Source organism: Salvia miltiorrhiza, chromosome 6 (genome assembly GCF_028751815.1).
Source record: "Salvia miltiorrhiza cultivar Shanhuang (shh) chromosome 6, IMPLAD_Smil_shh, whole genome shotgun sequence".
Classification (NCBI taxonomy): domain Eukaryota; kingdom Viridiplantae; phylum Streptophyta; class Magnoliopsida; order Lamiales; family Lamiaceae; genus Salvia; species Salvia miltiorrhiza.
In genome coordinates this window covers 36,982,683-37,006,846 of record NC_080392.1, presented here as the reverse complement: position 1 = coordinate 37,006,846, position 24,164 = coordinate 36,982,683, and the positions used below count along the sequence as shown (strand labels likewise).

At 38.3% G+C, this 24,164-nt stretch overlaps 3 protein-coding genes across 3 annotated transcripts; all 3 read left to right on the top strand.

Moving 5' to 3' along the window:
- The first annotated feature begins 485 nt into the window (after positions 1–485).
- LOC130990851 (bifunctional protein FolD 2-like) lies at positions 486–6,154 on the top strand. The gene is made up of 6 exons (XM_057915081.1): positions 486–590; positions 700–883; positions 1,543–1,686; positions 4,715–4,735; positions 5,586–5,794; positions 5,924–6,154. The coding sequence occupies exons 1-6, from the start codon at positions 486–488 to the stop codon at positions 6,152–6,154; spliced, it is 894 nt and encodes a 297-aa protein (XP_057771064.1).
- A 1,570-nt stretch (positions 6,155–7,724) lies between these two features.
- On the top strand, positions 7,725–13,491 carry LOC130989368 (bifunctional protein FolD 2-like). Its single transcript, XM_057913329.1, has 6 exons — positions 7,725–7,829; positions 7,939–8,122; positions 8,782–8,925; positions 11,954–11,974; positions 12,825–13,033; positions 13,163–13,491. Exons 1-6 carry the CDS (start codon positions 7,725–7,727, stop codon positions 13,391–13,393), a joined length of 894 nt encoding a protein of 297 aa, XP_057769312.1. The 3' UTR covers positions 13,394–13,491.
- Positions 13,492–14,922: 1,431 nt separating this feature from the next.
- LOC130989367 (bifunctional protein FolD 2-like) lies at positions 14,923–16,989 on the top strand. Its single transcript, XM_057913328.1, has 5 exons — positions 14,923–15,066; positions 15,176–15,359; positions 16,019–16,162; positions 16,277–16,530; positions 16,660–16,989. The coding sequence occupies exons 1-5, from the start codon at positions 14,962–14,964 to the stop codon at positions 16,888–16,890; spliced, it is 918 nt and encodes a 305-aa protein (XP_057769311.1). The 5' UTR covers positions 14,923–14,961; the 3' UTR covers positions 16,891–16,989.
- Positions 16,990–24,164: the final 7,175 nt, after the last annotated feature.

Sequence of the window (24,164 nt, the reverse complement as noted above, 5' to 3'; positions counted from 1 at the left end):
GTAAAATCAATTTCTAAGTTTAAAATCAATTATCTCTTAACAAAGCGTAAAATCAATTTCTAAGTTTAAAATTATTCTAAACTTAGCTAAAATGAACGGGGTATTACAGCTTAATTATCTCTTAACAAAGATTAAGAATTTGATTTTGTAGCGTTATAGTGGTGAGGTTTTGAATGGTTAATGTTATTTTATGTTTAGGCAAAAATCCAAACACATGTAGGTGATGAGCCCAATAGAAGAAAGGAGAAAATGTATGTATTGTAGGCCTAGATTTTGGGCCTTTGTGATGCCAAACAAAAGACTAACTAGAGATCCATATTCGTGCTTCCAGGCCAACGTACAAGTTCGTAGGCGCAAAGTATAAATTTCCAAACAACAATTATCGCTGCCTGATGCTGATGTTTATCTACAGACTACACTACACAATCACGAATCACCATTCAGTTGATCATAATCTAGCTGCAAATCTCTGTCAACCCACAACCATGTCGGATCACAAGGTTACTATAATCGACGGCAAAGCAGTCGCCCAAACAATCCGATCGAAGATCGCCGCCGAAGTCTGCCGCCTCTCTGAAACGTACATCAAGGTCTCTCTCTCTCTCTTTCTCTCGCTTCAGATTTACTTCATTTGTAGCTGTGATATTGGCAAGAATGCAAAATGCTCTATTAATTGTAGGTTTTTGGAGTTGATTTCAGGTTCCTGGTCTAGCTGTTATGATTGTAGGGCAAAGGAAGGATTCACAGAGCTATGTGAATATGAAAAGGAAAGCTTGTGCAGAAGTTGGAATCAAGTCGATTGATTTGGACCTACTAGAGAATGTATCCGAATCTGAATTGATTAGCAAAGTTCATGAACTGAATGTAAATCCTGATGTTCATGGTTGGTGAGCTAAATTTGTTGCAGTCATCGAGTTTCTTGGGTTTGATTGTTTTCTAGATATGTGTATTTTGCCTGTTTGTTCGTGTGATCATGTTGTAGTCGTATCGGCTCGGATGTATCATGCATATTGAGTACTGTGCCAAGAAATGTCTTTTTGAATCTCGTAGACTCTGCAGAGATGAATTTGATGATTTACCCGTTTGAAACTTGAGTCTTTTGCTTGTTCAGAGCAGTATCCGAATCTGAGTTGATCTGCGAAATTCATGAATTGAATGCCAATCCTTATGTTCATGGTTGGTTAGCTAAATGTACAAAATTCATCTGAGTTTCTACGGTTCATATTAGTTGTTGGATTTGTGTTTGTTGCTTGTTTGTTCGTGCAATCATTTTGTAGTTGTATCTGCTTAGATGTATATTTCTTAGTGTACCTAAACCTTTGAAACTCATAAGCTTTGTAGAAATAAATTTCATGGGAGCAGTGTCGAGTTAAGATTGATTTAACATATATCCATATGCTTTGATTTTGTGTTATTATGATGGTTTTTATCAATTTTCCTCGTAGATTGCAAGATCTTTTCAAAATATACGTTGTTGTTCTGACCTAATATTTTGAAGTTGGAAAATTGAAAAGCAAAAGAATTTATGTTTGGTTGTTGTAGGTATACTGGGTCAGCTCCCGTTGCCTAAACATATAAACGAAGAGAAAATTTTAACTGAGATATCCCTGGGAAAGGATGTGGATGGATTTCACCCTCTGAACATTGGTAAATTAGCAATGAAAGGCAGAGATCCCTGTTTGTTCCGTGCACCCTAAAGGTAATAATATACAAGTGCACTACCTTAGATGCTATTTAAATGCTACTTCCTAATTGGCTTTCCATTTCTGAAATATATTACTTCACTAGATTTTTATGGAGTAAATTCGTCACTTATATCTGTGTTTTTTTCTAATAAACATGGTTGCATCGAGCTTCTATGTCACGACCGGACCTAATTAAGGGTAATTAAGCCGGGAAAACCGTGACTAAGGGAGGGAGATTAGAAACGGGGTAGAAAGGGGAATAATTAAACAAGGAAGGATAGTATTTAATCATTGTTAACAAAAGGAATATTTATAATATAACGGAGGTTAAGTCATATTGACTCAAACAAACTAGTAAGTTCGGATAATTCCGACTTAGCCAAAATAACATAATATTTCTGAGTACGCAGCGGAATAAGGTTCTGATTACATGTATGAAGACATGTATCCCCAGAGTTCATTAATACGTAAGGATAAGACAAAAGACTCCGCTCGTCACTTTATCACCACCAGCAGCTGCTCAACCTGCACATTTAGAAATATATGCAGGGCTGAGTACAAAAGTACTCAGTGGGCACGTATGCCTAAGTATAAAAATACATGCTTCAAAACTGTAAATTGTCATGCCATCATAAACAGTACAGCAAGGGAGTTTTCGTGAAATAGGCCCAAGCTTACTAAATTCTTTTGTGATTCTTAAAGTTCGACTGCAGTCTAAGTTCTCATAATCCATCATATCTGAAGCTATGTGCCGGAGAGGTGGCCACCTCTCACGGTCACTTGACCGGCCAACCCGCTAGATGACTCACGGTCACTGGTGTACACTAGCCCTGGCAGGATAGCTATCAACTGCTCAGGACCCGAATTCGATTATATAACTTGGCAAAGCCACATCAAATAGATATCATACTGAAATTGAAACATTTTATGGCAAGACAATACTTGAAATAACTTCAACTCAAAGATTTTGTCATGAAATAACTTGCTTGAACGTAACATTTAAGCTCATTTGATATATACGAAAGTAATGCCCACCTGATAGCAACTCTTGTTGTGGTGCAGTAGCTCTTAGTCTATTTATTGCTCTCGTGCTCGACCTTTATTTCGAGAATATAATATAAGATATTTGTTCGATGAAAATCTTCAATTAATGAGAATGCGTAATTAACGATGCATGATCCTCTTATGCATGAATTATTATTCCAAGATAATAATCAGGGAATTTCTATTGTTAATCCAGGCTATCGGATTTAAACAAAAGCTAAGTCTCGTCTCATGAAGCCGGATAATTAACTAAAATTAATCTGTTCTCTTCAGGGTGTTCTAATCCGCCAATTAAATAAATCCCGCTACTCGTAGTCGATAGAAAATAAATAAATACTTCAGCTCATTCGCTTTATATCCTTATAATTAATCGGGCTTAGTAATGAGAATTTGAAATGTTATGAGTTCGAATAATTAAAAGGCTCAACATAAGGCAGCCCAATAATTAATTAAGTAGAAGTGGGCTTGGATAATTAATAAGAAAGGCTCAATTGAAATAACTCATTGGCTTAAGTAATTAAATAACTCTTGGCCCAAATGAATAAATAATGAATAGTTGGGCTCAAATAAATTAATCAATCAAGGCCCAGCCGAGATAATACACCAGCCCAATTATAATCAAATGCAGTTGGGCTTTAGTATGAAAGAATCGGCCCAATTGGAATAAAATAACAAAGGCCCAAATTTTGAGTAAAAAGGGAGAAGCCCAAATTAAAATGAAAATAAGGGCCCAACTGAATCTCTCTCTCTCTCATTCAGTCGAGCTATCGCTCCCTCTCTCTCAGAACAGTCGAGCTCTCTCTCTCAATAATCAGTCTCGGTTTCTCTTCACGGAGGGGTTCGCCGGCGCGGCTTCGGAATCCGGCAAGGTCGACGCCAAACGAACCTTCTCCCCTCGTCTCACTTCCTCCTCAGTTTACCATATCAGCCAACAGCGTCATCGAGCCCTAATTCTCTAAAATAAGCCGCGACCTGTCAGCCCCCTTTCTCGCCTGAAATCGCCGGCGACGCTGCCGTATTCCGGTCTCGCTCGTCGCACCGTTGCGTCCGAAATTTCCTCTGTTGTCGTCTCTCAAAATCAGGGGAGGTCGCTCCAAGATCTGAGCCCTAATCTCGGCCTATAACTATCGCCGCCGCCGCCGCGGTTCCCAGGCCGTCAATCGGCGAAGCCGGCGTCGTCTCGCCTTCTTCTCCGAACCGTTCGGGTCTCGATTCAGTCGTCAAGGTGGGCAGGGAGTCGAGCTCTGATTTCTTTCCACCTCCGCCGCTCTCCTTGCCGTCGAAGATCTGCCGCCGCTGCGACTGGATGGCCGGCGAGATTCGCCGCGTTGCTGGACTGTCTTGAGGCGCCGCTGCCTCTCCGGCGTTCGGCTCTTCCTTTTCGGTCCGTCATGCTCCGACAAGCAGCAGGGTTCTGCCTCGTCGCGCCGTCGCCGTTCCGACCGAGCGGAGGTGTGTCGTTTCCGATTCAGAGCAGGCAGCCGCCCATTCCTCACACTAAAGTTAAGTAAAAATTTCGACCCTCTTGCTATCGGCTCTCAACATGAATTAAAGACAAGGCGTAATCTCCTCTTGCTTTGTGTAACTCAGTATGCACATTAAAACTACATATAACTGCCATTTGCTCACGAGAGTATTTTTGGTGATTCTGCTAAGTTCTATAGCGTGAGGTAACCATGAATGAATCATGATGTAGTTGGTGTTTGTACTATAAAGAATGCAGCTTTGCTAAGTCCATTATGTCTACAATGGTTTTCTATCATTAGATACTGATCATGCTTTGGTATGTATGCGAACTGAAATGGATGTTTGGTATAGAATTAATACCTTGGGAATGACTGTTGGTTGGCTGATTGCCGTTGAGTTTAACGAACTGGGATGATTGACTGAACTGAAATGAATGTTCTTTGCATTAATGCAGGTGAAATCTTGGAGGAATTGAAGAGAGTTAAAGAAGTTTACCTCCTGGCAGAGAAGGTATGAAGGCCCCTGCTGTCCTGAAACTTTCTAAGTGTAGAATGGGAACGAAGTGGAGGTTATTTTGCTGCTGAAATCTGGAACAAAATGAAGTTGTTGGGTGTGGAATAAAGGGTGGATGGAGGCTGCACACTTGAGGGTGCTAGAGAATAGGTAGGAGGGGCAGGGAGAATGGGATTGGAGGAGCGGGGCGGCTGGCATAGGGGAAAGGGAATGGTGTTGCAGATTTTTGCACACACATACTCATTTCTTTTTTATCTACTTTTGATGTAGTAGGGTAGTATAGAGTGGGAGTAGGAAGGATGGTGCTTGTAAATGTAGACTTTGATGCAATAGGTAAAATCATTCTATCTTGATAAATCCAAATCTATAATAGTGTATCACTTGTTCAATGAGATACTAGTTCCGGGTTTTTGTAAATATCTCGTGTTTGTGCATCTACTCGATATCTGATTACTCGCTTGTTAGTACCGATAGACTGTAAAATAAATCTAAATTAAATCCGTAGATTTAATTCGTTCGTTGATCTAATATCTAAATTAAATCCGAAGATTTAATTCTCCTCACAAGCCGGAATAAATTCACGACTTAAGCAAGTACAAAAATAATAACAACTAATAATATAAATAATATTTCTATTGCACTTAATAAATAACATGACTTTGCTAAGTCAGTTATAATCTGAAATAATAATTATTTATTGCTCAATAATCCTTATCGTGGTTCCTCACGTGAAATAAAATAATAACTCTGCTTCAAGTACTATATAACTCAAAGTCATAAGTCGAAATCAAATTATTGATAACCACTGGATTTTATTACTGAATGATGCAATAAATAATTATCGCATTACGAGTTTTAATATAATTAAATGAGCGGGTTATTACATTCTAACCCGCCATGGCATTACTATTAAGGGAAAGAATGTTGTTGTGGTAGGTCGGAGTAACATAGTTGTTTTGCCGGTTTCCCTGCTCCTCCTAAAGGAAGATGCTACCGTCACTATGGTCCATTCTCGTACCAAAGAACCCGAGAGCATTGTTCGAAATGCTGACATTATTATCGCTGTTGTAGGACAAGCAGCAATGGTAACGAGAATCATATCACGATTTCCTTTGGCCTTGTTACAACTTAACTTTGTGTAGTGTTTTCTCCATGTGATGTGCTGATGTATGAAAGATTACTTTTACTAACGGATCAAGCTACTCGATTTTTAGATCAAGGGCAGTTGGATCAAACCCGGTGCTGTTGTAATTGATGTGAGAACCAATGCTGTGGATGATCCTGGTAAGAAATCTGGTTATCGGCTTGTTGGGGATGTAGATTTTCAGGAAGCATGTAAGACGGCCGGATGCATCACTCCGATTCCCGGTGGTGTCGGGCCGATGACAGTTGCCATGTTGCTAAAGAACACTTTGGATGGAGCTAAGAGAGTAATAGAGGGTTAGTGTCTCATTTGCGAAACATTAATAAAACATTTTGCGATGTTATACTGGGTGGATTTCATAGGTGTGGTATACCTTGTCAAAATACAGGGTGTGCGTAAACGGAGTGTGGGTATTATACACGATATATTTCATCGGGTGTAGCATCTAAGACGTAGTCTTTAGTGATCTTTTTGCATTTCTTCAAACTTTTGTGAGTTGCATTGTATTGTATGGTATCCTTGTTTAAGACCTAATATATTTTCTTCAATACTTAATGTCCCACAAAAATGCTTACTTGACTCTTTCCCTTATTTCAGTTTGGAAACTTAAAAAGTCCATTTTCATTTATTTTTTGAGCTGGTGGTTGGGGCCTTGGGGGTAAAACTTCTTTGATCTAGTCTCCTATGCCGACGTGTGCATGATCAAACATTTACTTCAAACCTTAATTATGATTAAATTAAATTTGAATGGTGGATTAGCAAACTCTAATAAGTAATAACCTTCTAATTATTTCTTAATAATAACAAATTTACTGATTATGACGTCCATACTCCACGCAGAAGCTTTCGTAAACTTATTTTGGCTACTAGCTTCTTGCATTTGAATAAAATTTGATAGATAATATACGTTGCATTACCCCAATATCAAAATCATAGTTTTTTCAACTGAAGTGGTATTGGTGTTACAATCGATGACTAAAATATAATGGTGCATTTTTATTTGATCGTAAATTTATCATGAAAAAAAATGAGGGGTAGAAAAATAATTATTTCTTCATTTTTATTTTATTTTTATCATTTTCTAATTTCATTCTTTCCCATTTCCCTTTTCACTTCAATAAGTAATAATATTATCCATCTATTTTGAAGTGATAATATTAAGCTTAAGTTTACTTTAACATGTTGTGAAGAGATTGAATGTCCAAATTACGGGCCTCAATATTGAGCCCAACTTGTGGATGGAAGGATACTAATGGCGAAATCCAGATTGCAAAGGCCACATAAACATTATGAGATCGTTTATTATACTGTATGAATATATATATATATATATATATATATTAATATTTATCTTCTTAATTTTCAATAAAATCAATTTTATTCTATGTAAAATCAATTTCTAAGTTTAAAATCAATTATCTCTTAACAAAGCGTAAAATCAATTTCTAAGTTTAAAATTATTCTAAACTTAGCTAAAATGAACGGGGTATTACAGCTTAATTATCTCTTAACAAAGATTAAGAATTTGATTTTGTAGCGTTATAGTGGTGAGGTTTTGAATGGTTAATGTTATTTTATGTTTAGGCAAAAATCCAAACACATGTAGGTGATGAGCCCAATAGAAGAAAGGAGAAAATGTATGTATTGTAGGCCTAGATTTTGGGCCTTTGTGATGCCAAACAAAAGACTAACTAGAGATCCATATTCGTGCTTCCAGGCCAACGTACAAGTTCGTAGGCGCAAAGTATAAATTTCCAAACAACAATTATCGCTGCCTGATGCTGATGTTTATCTACAGACTACACTACACAATCACGAATCACCATTCAGTTGATCATAATCTAGCTGCAAATCTCTGTCAACCCACAACCATGTCGGATCACAAGGTTACTATAATCGACGGCAAAGCAGTCGCCCAAACAATCCGATCGAAGATCGCCGCCGAAGTCTGCCGCCTCTCTGAAACGTACATCAAGGTCTCTCTCTCTCTCTTTCTCTCGCTTCAGATTTACTTCATTTGTAGCTGTGATATTGGCAAGAATGCAAAATGCTCTATTAATTGTAGGTTTTTGGAGTTGATTTCAGGTTCCTGGTCTAGCTGTTATGATTGTAGGGCAAAGGAAGGATTCACAGAGCTATGTGAATATGAAAAGGAAAGCTTGTGCAGAAGTTGGAATCAAGTCGATTGATTTGGACCTACTAGAGAATGTATCCGAATCTGAATTGATTAGCAAAGTTCATGAACTGAATGTAAATCCTGATGTTCATGGTTGGTGAGCTAAATTTGTTGCAGTCATCGAGTTTCTTGGGTTTGATTGTTTTCTAGATATGTGTATTTTGCCTGTTTGTTCGTGTGATCATGTTGTAGTCGTATCGGCTCGGATGTATCATGCATATTGAGTACTGTGCCAAGAAATGTCTTTTTGAATCTCGTAGACTCTGCAGAGATGAATTTGATGATTTACCCGTTTGAAACTTGAGTCTTTTGCTTGTTCAGAGCAGTATCCGAATCTGAGTTGATCTGCGAAATTCATGAATTGAATGCCAATCCTTATGTTCATGGTTGGTTAGCTAAATGTACAAAATTCATCTGAGTTTCTACGGTTCATATTAGTTGTTGGATTTGTGTTTGTTGCTTGTTTGTTCGTGCAATCATTTTGTAGTTGTATCTGCTTAGATGTATATTTCTTAGTGTACCTAAACCTTTGAAACTCATAAGCTTTGTAGAAATAAATTTCATGGGAGCAGTGTCGAGTTAAGATTGATTTAACATATATCCATATGCCTTGATTTTGTGTTATTATGATGGTTTTTATCAATTTTCCTCGTAGATTGCAAGATCTTTTCAAAATATACGTTGTTGTTCTGACCTAATATTTTGAAGTTGGAAAATTGAAAAGCAAAAGAATTTATGTTTGGTTGTTGTAGGTATACTGGGTCAGCTCCCGTTGCCTAAACATATAAACGAAGAGAAAATTTTAACTGAGATATCCCTGGGAAAGGATGTGGATGGATTTCACCCTCTGAACATTGGTAAATTAGCAATGAAAGGCAGAGATCCCTGTTTGTTCCGTGCACCCTAAAGGTAATAATATACAAGTGCACTACCTTAGATGCTATTTAAATGCTACTTCCTAATTGGCTTTCCATTTCTGAAATATATTACTTCACTAGATTTTTATGGAGTAAATTCGTCACTTATATCTGTGTTTTTTTCTAATAAACATGGTTGCATCGAGCTTCTATGTCACGACCGGACCTAATTAAGGGTAATTAAGCCGGGAAAACCGTGACTAAGGGAGGGAGATTAGAAACGGGGTAGAAAGGGGAATAATTAAACAAGGAAGGATAGTATTTAATCATTGTTAACAAAAGGAATATTTATAATATAACGGAGGTTAAGTCATATTGACTCAAACAAACTAGTAAGTTCGGATAATTCCGACTTAGCCAAAATAACATAATATTTCTGAGTACGCAGCGGAATAAGGTTCTGATTACATGTATGAAGACATGTATCCCCAGAGTTCATTAATACGTAAGGATAAGACAAAAGACTCCGCTCGTCACTTTATCACCACCAGCAGCTGCTCAACCTGCACATTTAGAAATATATGCAGGGCTGAGTACAAAAGTACTCAGTGGGCACGTATGCCTAAGTATAAAAATACATGCTTCAAAACTGTAAATTGTCATGCCATCATAAACAGTACAGCAAGGGAGTTTTCGTGAAATAGGCCCAAGCTTACTAAATTCTTTTGTGATTCTTAAAGTTCGACTGCAGTCTAAGTTCTCATAATCCATCATATCTGAAGCTATGTGCCGGAGAGGTGGCCACCTCTCACGGTCACTTGACCGGCCAACCCGCTAGATGACTCACGGTCACTGGTGTACACTAGCCCTGGCAGGATAGCTATCAACTGCTCAGGACCCGAATTCGATTATATAACTTGGCAAAGCCACATCAGATAGATATCATACTGAAATTGAAACATTTTATGGCAAGACAATACTTGAAATAACTTCAACTCAAAGATTTTGTCATGAAATAACTTGCTTGAACGTAACATTTAAGCTCATTTGATATATACGAAAGTAATGCCCACCTGATAGCAACTCTTGTTGTGGTGCAGTAGCTCTTAGTCTATTTATTGCTCTCGTGCTCGACCTTTATTTCGAGAATATAATATAAGATATTTGTTCGATGAAAATCTTCAATTAATGAGAATGCGTAATTAACGATGCATGATCCTCTTATGCATGAATTATTATTCCAAGATAATAATCAGGGAATTTCTATTGTTAATCCAGGCTATCGGATTTAAACAAAAGCTAAGTCTCGTCTCATGAAGCCGGATAATTAACTAAAATTAATCTGTTCTCTTCAGGGTGTTCTAATCCGCCAATTAAATAAATCCCGCTACTCGTAGTCGATAGAAAATAAATAAATACTTCAGCTCATTCGCTTTATATCCTTATAATTAATCGGGCTTAGTAATGAGAATTTGAAATGTTATGAGTTCGAATAATTAAAAGGCTCAACATAAGGCAGCCCAATAATTAATTAAGTAGAAGTGGGCTTAGATAATTAATAAGAAAGGCTCAATTGAAATAACTCATTGGCTTAAGTAATTAAATAACTCTTGGCCCAAATGAATAAATAATGAATAGTTGGGCTCAAATAAATTAATCAATCAAGGCCCAGCCGAGATAATACACCAGCCCAATTATAATCAAATGCAGTTGGGCTTTAGTATGAAAGAATCGGCCCAATTGGAATAAAATAACAAAGGCCCAAATTTTGAGTAAAAAGGGAGAAGCCCAAATTAAAATGAAAATAAGGGCCCAACTGAATCTCTCTCTCTCTCATTCAGTCGAGCTATCGCTCCCTCTCTCTCAGAACAGTCGAGCTCTCTCTCTCAATAATCAGTCTCGGTTTCTCTTCACGGAGGGGTTCGCCGGCGCGGCTTCGGAATCCGGCAAGGTCGACGCCAAACGAACCTTCTCCCCTCGTCTCACTTCCTCCTCAGTTTACCATATCAGCCAACAGCGTCATCGAGCCCTAATTCTCTAAAATAAGCCGCGACCTGTCAGCCCCCTTTCTCGCCTGAAATCGCCGGCGACGCTGCCGTATTCCGGTCTCGCTCGTCGCACCGTTGCGTCCGAAATTTCCTCTGTTGTCGTCTCTCAAAATCAGGGGAGGTCGCTCCAAGATCTGAGCCCTAATCTCGGCCTATAACTATCGCCGCCGCCGCCGCGGTTCCCAGGCCGTCAATCGGCGAAGCCGGCGTCGTCTCGCCTTCTTCTCCGAACCGTTCGGGTCTCGATTCAGTCGTCAAGGTGGGCAGGGAGTCGAGCTCTGATTTCTTTCCACCTCCGCCGCTCTCCTTGCCGTCGAAGATCTGCCGCCGCTGCGACTGGATGGCCGGCGAGATTCGCCGCGTTGCTGGACTGTCTTGAGGCGCCGCTGCCTCTCCGGCGTTCGGCTCTTCCTTTTCGGTCCGTCATGCTCCGACAAGCAGCAGGGTTCTGCCTCGTCGCGCCGTCGCCGTTCCGACCGAGCGGAGGTGTGTCGTTTCCGATTCAGAGCAGGCAGCCGCCCATTCCTCACACTAAAGTTAAGTAAAAATTTCGACCCTCTTGCTATCGGCTCTCAACATGAATTAAAGACAAGGCGTAATCTCCTCTTGCTTTGTGTAACTCAGTATGCACATTAAAACTACATATAACTGCCATTTGCTCACGAGAGTATTTTTGGTGATTCTGCTAAGTTCTATAGCGTGAGGTAACCATGAATGAATCATGATGTAGTTGGTGTTTGTACTATAAAGAATGCAGCTTTGCTAAGTCCATTATGTCTACAATGGTTTTCTATCATTAGATACTGATCATGCTTTGGTATGTATGCGAACTGAAATGGATGTTTGGTATAGAATTAATACCTTGGGAATGACTGTTGGTTGGCTGATTGCCGTTGAGTTTAACGAACTGGGATGATTGACTGAACTGAAATGAATGTTCTTTGCATTAATGCAGGTGAAATCTTGGAGGAATTGAAGAGAGTTAAAGAAGTTTACCTCCTGGCAGAGAAGGTATGAAGGCCCCTGCTGTCCTGAAACTTTCTAAGTGTAGAATGGGAACGAAGTGGAGGTTATTTTGCTGCTGAAATCTGGAACAAAATGAAGTTGTTGGGTGTGGAATAAAGGGTGGATGGAGGCTGCACACTTGAGGGTGCTAGAGAATAGGTAGGAGGGGCAGGGAGAATGGGATTGGAGGAGCGGGGCGGCTGGCATAGGGGAAAGGGAATGGTGTTGCAGATTTTTGCACACACATACTCATTTCTTTTTTATCTACTTTTGATGTAGTAGGGTAGTATAGAGTGGGAGTAGGAAGGATGGTGCTTGTAAATGTAGACTTTGATGCAATAGGTAAAATCATTCTATCTTGATAAATCCAAATCTATAATAGTGTATCACTTGTTCAATGAGATACTAGTTCCGGGTTTTTGTAAATATCTCGTGTTTGTGCATCTACTCGATATCTGATTACTCGCTTGTTAGTACCGATAGACTGTAAAATAAATCTAAATTAAATCCGTAGATTTAATTCGTTCGTTGATCTAATATCTAAATTAAATCCGAAGATTTAATTCTCCTCACAAGCCGGAATAAATTCACGACTTAAGCAAGTACAAAAATAATAACAACTAATAATATAAATAATATTTCTATTGCACTTAATAAATAACATGACTTTGCTAAGTCAGTTATAATCTGAAATAATAATTATTTATTGCTCAATAATCCTTATCGTGGTTCCTCACGTGAAATAAAATAATAACTCTGCTTCAAGTACTATATAACTCAAAGTCATAAGTCGAAATCAAATTATTGATAACCACTGGATTTTATTACTGAATGATGCAATAAATAATTATCGCATTACGAGTTTTAATATAATTAAATGAGCGGGTTATTACATTCTAACCCGCCATGGCATTACTATTAAGGGAAAGAATGTTGTTGTGGTAGGTCGGAGTAACATAGTTGTTTTGCCGGTTTCCCTGCTCCTCCTAAAGGAAGATGCTACCGTCACTATGGTCCATTCTCGTACCAAAGAACCCGAGAGCATTGTTCGAAATGCTGACATTATTATCGCTGTTGTAGGACAAGCAGCAATGGTAACGAGAATCATATCACGATTTCCTTTGGCCTTGTTACAACTTAACTTTGTGTAGTGTTTTCTCCATGTGATGTGCTGATGTATGAAAGATTACTTTTACTAACGGATCAAGCTACTCGATTTTTAGATCAAGGGCAGTTGGATCAAACCCGGTGCTGTTGTAATTGATGTGAGAACCAATGCTGTGGATGATCCTGGTAAGAAATCTGGTTATCGGCTTGTTGGGGATGTAGATTTTCAGGAAGCATGTAAGACGGCCGGATGCATCACTCCGATTCCCGGTGGTGTCGGGCCGATGACAGTTGCCATGTTGCTAAAGAACACTTTGGATGGAGCTAAGAGAGTAATAGAGGGTTAGTGTCTCATTTGCCAAACATTAATAAAACATTTTGCGATGTTATACTGGGTGGATTTCATAGGTGTGGTATACCTTGTCAAAATACAGGGTGTGCGTAAACGGAGTGTGGGTATTATACACGATATATTTCATCGGGTGTAGCATCTAAGACGTAGTCTTTAGTGATCTTTTTGCATTTCTTCAAACTTTTGTGAGTTGCATTGTATTGTATGGTATCCTTGTTTAAGACCTAATATATTTTCTTCAATACTTAATGTCCCACAAAAATGCTTACTTGACTCTTTCCCTTATTTCAGTTTGGAAACTTAAAAAGTCCATTTTCATTTATTTTTTGAGCTGGTGGTTGGGGCCTTGGGGGTAAAACTTCTTTGATCTAGTCTCCTATGCCGACGTGTGCATGATCAAACATTTACTTCAAACCTTAATTATGATTAAATTAAATTTGAATGGTGGATTAGCAAACTCTAATAAGTAATAACCTTCTAATTATTTCTTAATAATAACAAATTTACTGATTATGACGTCCATACTCCACGCAGAAGCTTTCGTAAACTTATTTTGGCTACTAGCTTCTTGCATTTGAATAAAATTTGATAGATAATATACGTTGCATTACCCCAATATCAAAATCATAGTTTTTTCAACTGAAGTGGTATTGGTGTTACAATCGATGACTAAAATATAATGGTGCATTTTTATTTGATCGTAAATTTATCATGAAAAAAAATGAGGGGTAGAAAAATAATTATTTCTTCATTTTTATTTTATTTTTATCATTTTCTAATTTCATTCTTTCCCATTTCCCTTTTCACTTCAATAAGTAATAATATTATCCATCTATTTTGAAGTGATAATATTAAGCTTAAGTTTACTTTAACATGTTGTGAAGAGATTGAATGTCCAAATTACGGGCCTCAATATTGAGCCCAACTTGTGGATGGAAGGATACTAATGGCGAAATCCAGATTGCAAAGGCCACATAAACATTATGAGATCGTTTATTATACTGTATGAATATATATATATATATATATATATTAATATTTATCTTCTTAATTTTCAATAAAATCAATTTTATTCTATGTAAAATCAATTTCTAAGTTTAAAATCAATTATCTCTTAACAAAGCGTAAAATCAATTTCTAAGTTTAAAATTATTCTAAACTTAGCTAAAATGAACGGGGTATTACAGCTTAATTATCTCTTAACAAAGATTAAGAATTTGATTTTGTAGCGTTATAGTGGTGAGGTTTTGAATGGTTAATGTTATTTTATGTTTAGGCAAAAATCCAAACACATGTAGGTGATGAGCCCAATAGAAGAAAGGAGAAAATGTATGTATTGTAGGCCTAGATTTTGGGCCTTTGTGATGCCAAACAAAAGACTAACTAGAGATCCATATTCGTGCTTCCAGGCCAACGTACAAGTTCGTAGGCGCAAAGTATAAATTTCCAAACAACAATTCTCGCTGCCTGATGCTGATGTTTATCTACAGACTACACTACACAATCACGAATCACCATTCAGTTGATCATAATCTAGCTGCAAATCTCTGTCAACCCACAACCATGTCGGATCACAAGGTTACTATAATCGACGGCAAAGCAGTCGCCCAAACAATCCGATCGAAGATCGCCGCCGAAGTCTGCCGCCTCTCTGAAACGTACATCAAGGTCTCTCTCTCTCTCTTTCTCTCGCTTCAGATTTACTTCATTTGTAGCTGTGATATTGGCAAGAATGCAAAATGCTCTATTAATTGTAGGTTTTTGGAGTTGATTTCAGGTTCCTGGTCTAGCTGTTATGATTGTAGGGCAAAGGAAGGATTCACAGAGCTATGTGAATATGAAAAGGAAAGCTTGTGCAGAAGTTGGAATCAAGTCGATTGATTTGGACCTACTAGAGAATGTATCCGAATCTGAATTGATTAGCAAAGTTCATGAACTGAATGTAAATCCTGATGTTCATGGTTGGTGAGCTAAATTTGTTGCAGTCATCGAGTTTCTTGGGTTTGATTGTTTTCTAGATATGTGTATTTTGCCTGTTTGTTCGTGTGATCATGTTGTAGTCGTATCGGCTCGGATGTATCATGCATATTGAGTACTGTGCCAAGAAATGTCTTTTTGAATCTCGTAGACTCTGCAGAGATGAATTTGATGATTTACCCGTTTGAAACTTGAGTCTTTTGCTTGTTCAGAGCAGTATCCGAATCTGAGTTGATATGCGAAATTCATGAATTGAATGCCAATCCTTATGTTCATGGTTGGTTAGCTAAATGTACAAAATTCATCTGAGTTTCTACGGTTCATATTAGTTGTTGGATTTGTGTTTGTTGCTTGTTTGTTCGTGCAATCATTTTGTAGTTGTATCTGCTTAGATGTATATTTCTTAGTGTACCTAAACCTTTGAAACTCATAAGCTTTGTAGAAATAAATTTCATGGGAGCAGTGTCGAGTTAAGATTGATTTAACATATATCCATATGCCTTGATTTTGTGTTATTATGATGGTTTTTATCAATTTTCCTCGTAGATTGTAAGATCCTTTCAAAATATACGTTGTTGTTCTGACCTAATATTTTGAAGTTGGAAAATTGAAAAGCAAAAGAATTTATGTTTGGTTGTTGTAGGTATACTGGGTCAGCTCCCGTTGCCTAAACATATAAACGAAGAGAAAATTTTAACTGAGATATCCCTGGGAAAGGATGTGGATGGATTTCACCCTCTGAACATTGGTAAATTAGCAATGAAAGGCAGAGATCCCTGTTTGTTCCGTGCACCCTAAAGGTAATAATATACAAGTGCACTACCTTAGATGCTATTTAAATGCTACTTCCTAATTGGCTTTCCATTTCTGAAATATATTACTTCACTAGATTTTTATGGAGTAAATTCGTCACTTATATCTGTGTTTTTTTCTAATAAACATGGTTGCATCGAGCTTCTAACCCGCCATGGCATTACTATTAAGGGAAAGAATGTTGTTGTGGTAGGTCGGAGTAACATAGTTGGTTTGCCGGTTTCCCTGCTCCTCCTAAAGGAAGATGCTACCGTCACTATGGTCCATTCTCGTACCAAAGAACCCGAGAGCATTGTTCGAAATGCTGACATTATTATCGCTGCTGTAGGACAAGCAGCAATGGTAACGAGAATCATATCACGATTTCCTTTGGCCTTGTTACAACTTAACTTTGTGTAGTGTTTTCTCCATGTGATGTGCTGATGTATGAAAGATTACTTTTACTAACGGATCAAGCTACTCGATTTTTAGATCAAGGGCAGTTGGATCAAACCCGGTGCTGTTGTAATTGATGTGAGAACCAATGTTGTGGATGATCCTAGTAAGAAATCTGGTTATCGGCTTGTTGGGGATGTAGATTTTCAGGAAGCATGTAAGACGGCCGGATGCATCACTCCGATTCCCGGTGGTGTCGGGCCGATGACAGTTGCCATGTTGCTAAAGAACACTTTGGATGGAGCTAAGAGAGTAATAGAGGGTTAGTGTCTCATTTGCCAAACATTAATAAAACATTTTGCGATGTTATACTGGGTGGATTTCATAGGTGTGGTATACCTTGTCAAAATACAGGGTGTGCGTAAACGGAGTGTGGGTATTATACACGATATATTTCATCGGGTGTAGCATCTAAGACGTAGTCTTTTGTGATCTTTTTGCATTTCTTCAAACTTTTGTGAGTTGCATTGTATTGTATGGTATCCTTGTTTAAGGCCTAATATATTTTCTTCAATACTTAATGTCCCACAAAAATGCTTACTTGACTCTTTCCCTTATTTCAGTTTGGAAACTTAAAAAGTCCATTTTCATTTATTTTTTGAGCTGGTGGTTGGGGCCTTGGGGGTAAAACTTCTTTGATCTAGTCTCCTATGCCGACGTGTGCATGATCAAACATTTACTTCAAACCTTAATTATGATTAAATTAAATTTGAATGGTGGATTAGCAAACTCTAATAAGTAATAACCTTCTAATTATTTCTTAATAATAACAAATTTACTGATTATGACGTCCATACTCCACGCAGAAGCTTTCGTAAACTTATTTTGGCTACTAGCTTCTTGCATTTGAATAAAATTTGATAGATAATATACGTTGCATTACCCCAATATCAAAATCATAGTTTTTTCAACTGAAGTGGTATTGGTGTTACAATCGATGACTAAAATATAATGGTGCATTTTTATTTGATCGTAAATTTATCATGAAAAAAAATGAGGGGTAGAAAAATAATTATTTCTTCATTTTTATTTTATTTTTATCATTTTCTAATTTCATTCTTTCCCATTTCCCTTTTCACTTCAATAAGTAATAATATTATCCATCTATTTTGAAGTGATAATATTAAGCTTAAGTTTACTTTAACATGTTGTGAAGAGATTGAATGTCCAAATTACGGGCCTCAATATTGAGCCCAACTTGTGGATGGAAGGATACTAATGGCGAAATCCAGATTGCAAAGGCCACATAAACATTATGAGATCGTTTATTTTGTATGATTAAATAGTTTTGTCTTTCAAATTATATTTTCTTCAATCTCACCCTTTCAATAGGATATGAATTAAGCAAAATTAGTTTAAATAATACTCCTTCCGTTTCATTACAGATGTCTCATTACTTTTGGGCACAAAGATTAAGAAATGTGTATAAAGTAGATAAAATGGGTTGGTGGAAATTATTTAAATATTATGTATAGAGAGAATATATTGCCAAAAAATGAATGAGACATTTGTAATGAGACATCCCATTTTGAAAAGTGAAACATTTTGTAATGGGACAGAGAGAGTATAAATAATTAAAGGCATTTGGATATTTCAATGTTTCAATCCATATAAGTAAATAAAAATTTAATTTTTATTTTATTTTTATCTATCAAAGCTCTGCTCTACTCCGCTCTACTCTGCTCTACTCTGCTATACTCTACTCTACTATGCTCTTGTTAGGTCCGGAGGTCTCGAATAGGTGTATGGGTGGGGGGGAGAATACACCTATGGGCTATTTTTCTTCTCTAAGACAGAGGGATCTCAAGATAGAGATCAAAACGAAACTTTACAAGCAAACTATGACACTTTTTAACAAAAAGGAGTTTTGATCAAACAGGGTTGACGACTAATACTGAAAACTCTTCAGTAAGGAGTTATCAATTAAGTTACTGAAACTTAACTGATGCACGTAAAGGCTTCAGTCGAGTTTGCTAAAACAGAGATGATATCACTCTTCCTGACTATCAGAGGATAGATCAGTCAGACTGATATCATACGCAGCAGAAATAACTTTATTTCGTAATAGCCTCGGTTGAGCACGTTGTTAGTCTTAGGTTTCTCTTTGCAGTTAATCAGTATTCAGTTTATCAAATGAAAGAACACAAGTAAGAATGTAAAACTGAAAGCTGTAAATAACACATAGACTTTTACGTGGTTCGGAAAACACTTCCTACATCCACGGTCGGTTGATCAGACCAACAATCCACTCCGCAAGTGCTTAACTGGTGCACTGCAAACCGAACTGTGTGCTTGCCGGGTGCACACAACCGTACCACTGAAGATTCCACTCTTCAGTACCAACACTTCACTCGCGTTGGATTTCTCACTTCTAGCACAAACCGCGCTAGGATCTCACGGAGTCAGAGTACCTTCCTGAACTCCTTAACACTCAAACACTCGATTCTATCTCTCGAAAGGAGGCTTGAAAACTTGCCAACTATACTTCAAAGAACAAGTTTGACCTAGGCTTCTAGGTAAACAGAGGTTTGCCTAAGGTCTAAGAGAATGTGTGTAATCAGTAGTGACTGATTTTTGGCTTTGGAATTCTCATCTTTGATTCAATCTTTGGGGAGGTTAAGCTTTTGGATGAGAAACTATTTTGGCAGAGTTTCAGCTTATGTCGTTGAATCGGTGAAGATTGAAGTGATCCTCGAACGCTATTTATAGGAGAGCTTGAATAGATCCGTTGGCGGAGAATGTCTTCAATATTTCTTCCGTTGGAGAGCATTCCGAATTTGGGCTGAGGCTTCAATCTTCGAGGTTTCTTGTTTGGTGGGAACGGCTATGTTGCTGAGCAGGAGATGTGACGTCTCTAATAAAGTAGCCACCAAATAGGAATGACCTCTACAGCGAGGGATGATCCTGAGATCTCTGCATTTAATGCGGCTGTACTATGTGAGTACGTGGCTTCCTTTTGAACGTTGGAAGTTCAGTCTGAGGAAGAATGTTTAACCGATACTTGACTTTAGTATCAGTCCGCTGAGTCCACGCGGCACGCATTAAGTAATCAGTTCCGAACTGATTCTTCAACTGATACTTCAGTTAGTATCTTCAGTCTTCAGTCTTCAGTCTTCAGTCCTTCGTCCTTCAGTCTTCAGAACCGCAAGCTAAACTAGAAACGAACTCTAGCACTTGAGTTTAAACAATTATAGTCTATTACAATTAAGACCTATGGATTTTGGTATCATCAAAACAAGGATTAGGATATTCCACAAGGTTCCCAACAGCTCTACCCTATGATTTATGCTTAATTGTTCTTAATTTAGGGGTTTGCATGTGTTTTTTTTAAGCTAAATATCCTGGAAATTGGTGCGTTTATGGGTTTGTTTTATGCTTTGCAGGAGATTCTGATTTGATAGATGGAAGAGTGTTATTTTGGAGATTTTGGGTTAGAATGGCGTTTTTAGGCGCAAACTGGTGTCCAGAGCTGAAAAGCCCGTGCCAGAGCCGAAAAGCCCGTGCCAGAGCTGAAAACCCGCGCCAGAGCCGAAAAGCCCGTGCCAGAGCAGAGCAGAGCAGAGAAGCTCGCCAGAGCAGAGCTGCGCGGATGAGTCTGCGCCAGAGCAGAGCGAAAATGCCAGAGCCAGAGCTGACTTTCATAGTCAGAGCTGACCATCTCCAGAGCTGAACTTCACTATCAGAGCTGAATTCTCCAAAGCAGAACAAACTTGTCAGAGCAGAGCTAAGACTTGACAGAGCTAAACTTCCAGCTCTGCCATACCTTTCCTAAGCCCCTTATGTTTCCAGAGTTGGCGATTTTTAGCCAGAGCTACCCTTACTTGCAGAGCACGCTGCCAGCTGGAGTTTCCTTTGATTTCATGATACTTATCTGTAAGAGTCCAGTTTTGCAAGCCATTTTTTATGGTAATTAGGGTTGAAAGGAAGTCTATAAAAGGGGCTTGAACGTGAATCAAGAAAATAATCCTTTTGCCTCCGGCACTTAGTTAGAATCAAATCATTTGCCCTAATCTTTGTTCGGTCCTTAGAGAATTATTCTTCCGCTAGGCAGCCAAAGTTTAGGTTTTACAAGTTTTACAAGCTTTCTTAGTTCTTCAAGTTTTAGTTACTTCTTGTTCTAGTTTATTTTCAAGTTTAGCTTTGCTTTAGTTTTCCTTTCGAATTTGTAATCAAGTGACAGTGGTTGCACCTTCGAGAGATTTATGGTATTTCAATATTTATTTCAATTTACTTGCTTTGTTTAGTTTATGCACGTTTAATTATGTTATTTAAATTATGCAATTTCAATTATGCACTTTCAATTATGCAATTTAAATTATGCGTTTTCATTATGTTTATGCTTTCCTTTAAATTATGCAATTTAGTTTATGTCAATTAGATTAGGAGCTTTTAATTTACAAGTCTTTAAATTCTTAGTTGCTTAGCGTTTATGTTTAAGTTCTTAGTGCTTTACTTTAAGTTCGTTTAAGTTCTTGCCTAGGTTTTAATAGTTTCTTATTGCTTACGTTCTTTCTTTTGTTCTTTCTCGCCTAGTTAATTCTAAGTTTAAGTTTTAATTTATGTTTACTTTACAAGTCTTAGTTTAATTTTACTGCTTTAAAACGACAACCTTTACTGCTTTCTTTACTGTTTTCTCGTGACATAATTAGAGCCCTTAAAGATCTTTCTTGAGAGACGACATTGGATTAACTTACCACTGCTAGAATGTCCTTGTTCTATTGCAAGTCAATCTAGAGGTGTTTCTAGTTTAGTCAAATTTTGGCGCCGTTGCCGGGGAAGGTTTTAGGCGTTCAGTTTTTAATTGCTTTATTTACCTTACGTTTTGTTTTTACTTTTCTTTCCACCTGGTGCGTTTAATTCGTTTGTTAGTGTTGTGCATAGTTCAGCCCTGACAAGTCCAGTGCTGCCGAGTCCATTGCTGACGAGTCCAGAGGTAAAAAGTCCAGCTCTGACGTAACGGAAGAAGAAAAGCCTACAGAGCTTCCAGCGAGGTTTGTCTCTGACCATACAGAGCAGCCCGCAGAAGAGAAAGAAGCCGAGTCCAGTGCTGACGGGTCCAGCGCTGACGACAAGGAAGAAGAAGAGCTAGCCATCCGCCATCATGCCTCGAGCTTAAGATAGGAATTCTATGGCAGAATATTTTGATATTTGTGAGTGCATGAGCTTTTTGGTGGAAGCAATTCCCAAGTATGGAGTCACACAGATCCAATACCATGAAGTCGTACGAATGTTGGCGAAATTACCCAAACTTTTTAAGGTTGGGCATAACTCCCAAATACATTTGCGTGATCCTTCTCTTGAGAGCACCGTTCAAACCTTCATACACGCGATCATGTTAGTCATTCAATCGGCACAACAGGATGTTGAGTGTGTTGACGCAACAATGAAATGTTTTGAGACTCACGTCATTCAAGTTGTTAGTTGGGTAAGAGAAGTGATACGCCAGTGCAAGGGAGAAGATCTAGACATGGAAGTAGATGACAACAATGACAAGGAGTTCACTGTTAAAGAGGCAATTGCTGAGATGCTAATGTGGCCCAAGACCGAGGAGGGACTTCTGCAAAGTCCAGCCTTGCAATGTCCAGCGCTGCCCAGTCCAGCCCTGCCAAGTTCAGCACTGCCTAGTCCAGCCCTGCCCAGCCCAGCTCTGATGAGCCCCTGCCAGGAAGAGAAGGCAGAGCAGCAGATGCAGCAGAAAGAATGAGAGATGGAGAAATAGAAGGTTCCTGTGTCTTTGTTGGATGGCGATGAACTAATCGATTTGTTGGATGAGGATGTGATAGAGTTCGAATGTTTGGCAAATTTAGAGGAAGATTCCACCGAGATGTTGGAAGAGCCTAACTTGGCCTTTGCTAAGACACTAAGCGACGCCAAACAAAACAAAATTTCTATACCCACTATTTCTAAGGTTGTTCATTTCTATTATATCGTTGCCTTTGACACATTCTTTTCCAATAATTTTACACATGGATTTATCTATGATGCAAAAGAGGTGAACTCCACACGTCTAAAAGGGACGAGCATGATTCCATTAATTTTATCTTTTGGAGCAGTAGATGTGGTGGATGATGAAGATGAAATTGTCCAAATAATGGAGTGGTTCAAGCTTGAGTCTGATTTCGGATAACACTTGCTAAGTCGGGCTGGCGACTTTAAAACTAGCGCTTGGTGAGAGGCAACCCACTGTTGGTTTGGTTTTAGTTTTAGTTTTTCTTGTTCTTTGCTTTCCATTTTTTGTGTTTTCCTTGTCTTTGGTTGCTTGTTCGGTTGCTTTGATTTCGGGTGTTAATATTTTTTCTTCCAGCGCTGCAATTCTACTCTGACTTTGCCGCCAGCGTTGAAGAATGCCAGCGCTGAAAAGTCCAGATTCAGACCTGAAAATTCTACTCTAAAAATGCCAGCGCTGACATTTCCACTCTACAAAAGGCCGCAAATCCCACTTTTCACCGGCCCCCATAGTGCTTCTATTTTTTCTCGCCAATGATCAGGGACGTCTTCTAAACTCTCTTTATTTTGTGCCCTGAGGACATGGCATTCTTTAAGTGTGGGGGGTGTCTTGTTTTGCTTATGCTTTCAATTGGGCGATTGGTCCCTTTATTCTTAGCTTGCTCTTGGATACTTGCGATTTTTTTTATGAATTTGTGGAAGAGGATATGGTTTTCGATGTGAATTTTGGGTTAGTGATTGAATGGTGGTTATTCTTGTTTTACACTTGATATATGTTTCTTGATTGTGCAAAGAATTATGAGTTTTGTTGCAACAATGTGGTAAGCAATTAAAACGTGATTTGTCCGGTAGATGCTAGAGGGAGTGTTGTCATTGTGATTGCCTACGATCGTATCCTAATCTGTGAAATGTGTAAAATGCTGGATGAATTGTCAGCTCTGAAAAAGCCAGCTCTGAAACATCTGGCCAGCTCTGAAAGTGACAGCGCTGAGTCTCTGCTACTCTAATTTAACTATGAGCATGGGAAACTACGTGAAAAGACTTTGGATTACATCCAAATGGTTTTATTTCATGAATTATGGCTTAACTGTCGAAATCTAAATGATAAAGCACACAAAGTGTGAAAAATGGAGATACTGATTATAAAGACGATCACATTAGGGAATTCACTTCTAGCAGAGAATTGGGTCTGATCGAATTACTTGCATTACTGTTTTGTTGCTCCTTAAACTTTAAGTTACTTGCATGATCAAGAGATGTGTGTTGAGTGAAAATTTTGAATTAACTTGATGAATGTTTGAATGGAAATAATCATCGTTGAAACGCTCTCTTCCTAGTATTCATACTGATTTTGCTTCAGGACAAGCAAAATGCTAAGTGTGGGGGGGGTTGATTTATGCTTAATTGTTCTAAATTTGGGGGTTTGCATGTGTTTTTTTTAACGCTAAATATCATGGAAATTGGTGCGTTATGGGTTTGTTTTATGCTTTGCAGGAGATTCTGATTTGATAGATGGAAGAGTGTTATTTTGGAGATTTTGGGTCAGAATGGCGTTTTTAGGCGCAAACTGGTGTCCAGAGCCGAAAAGCCCACGC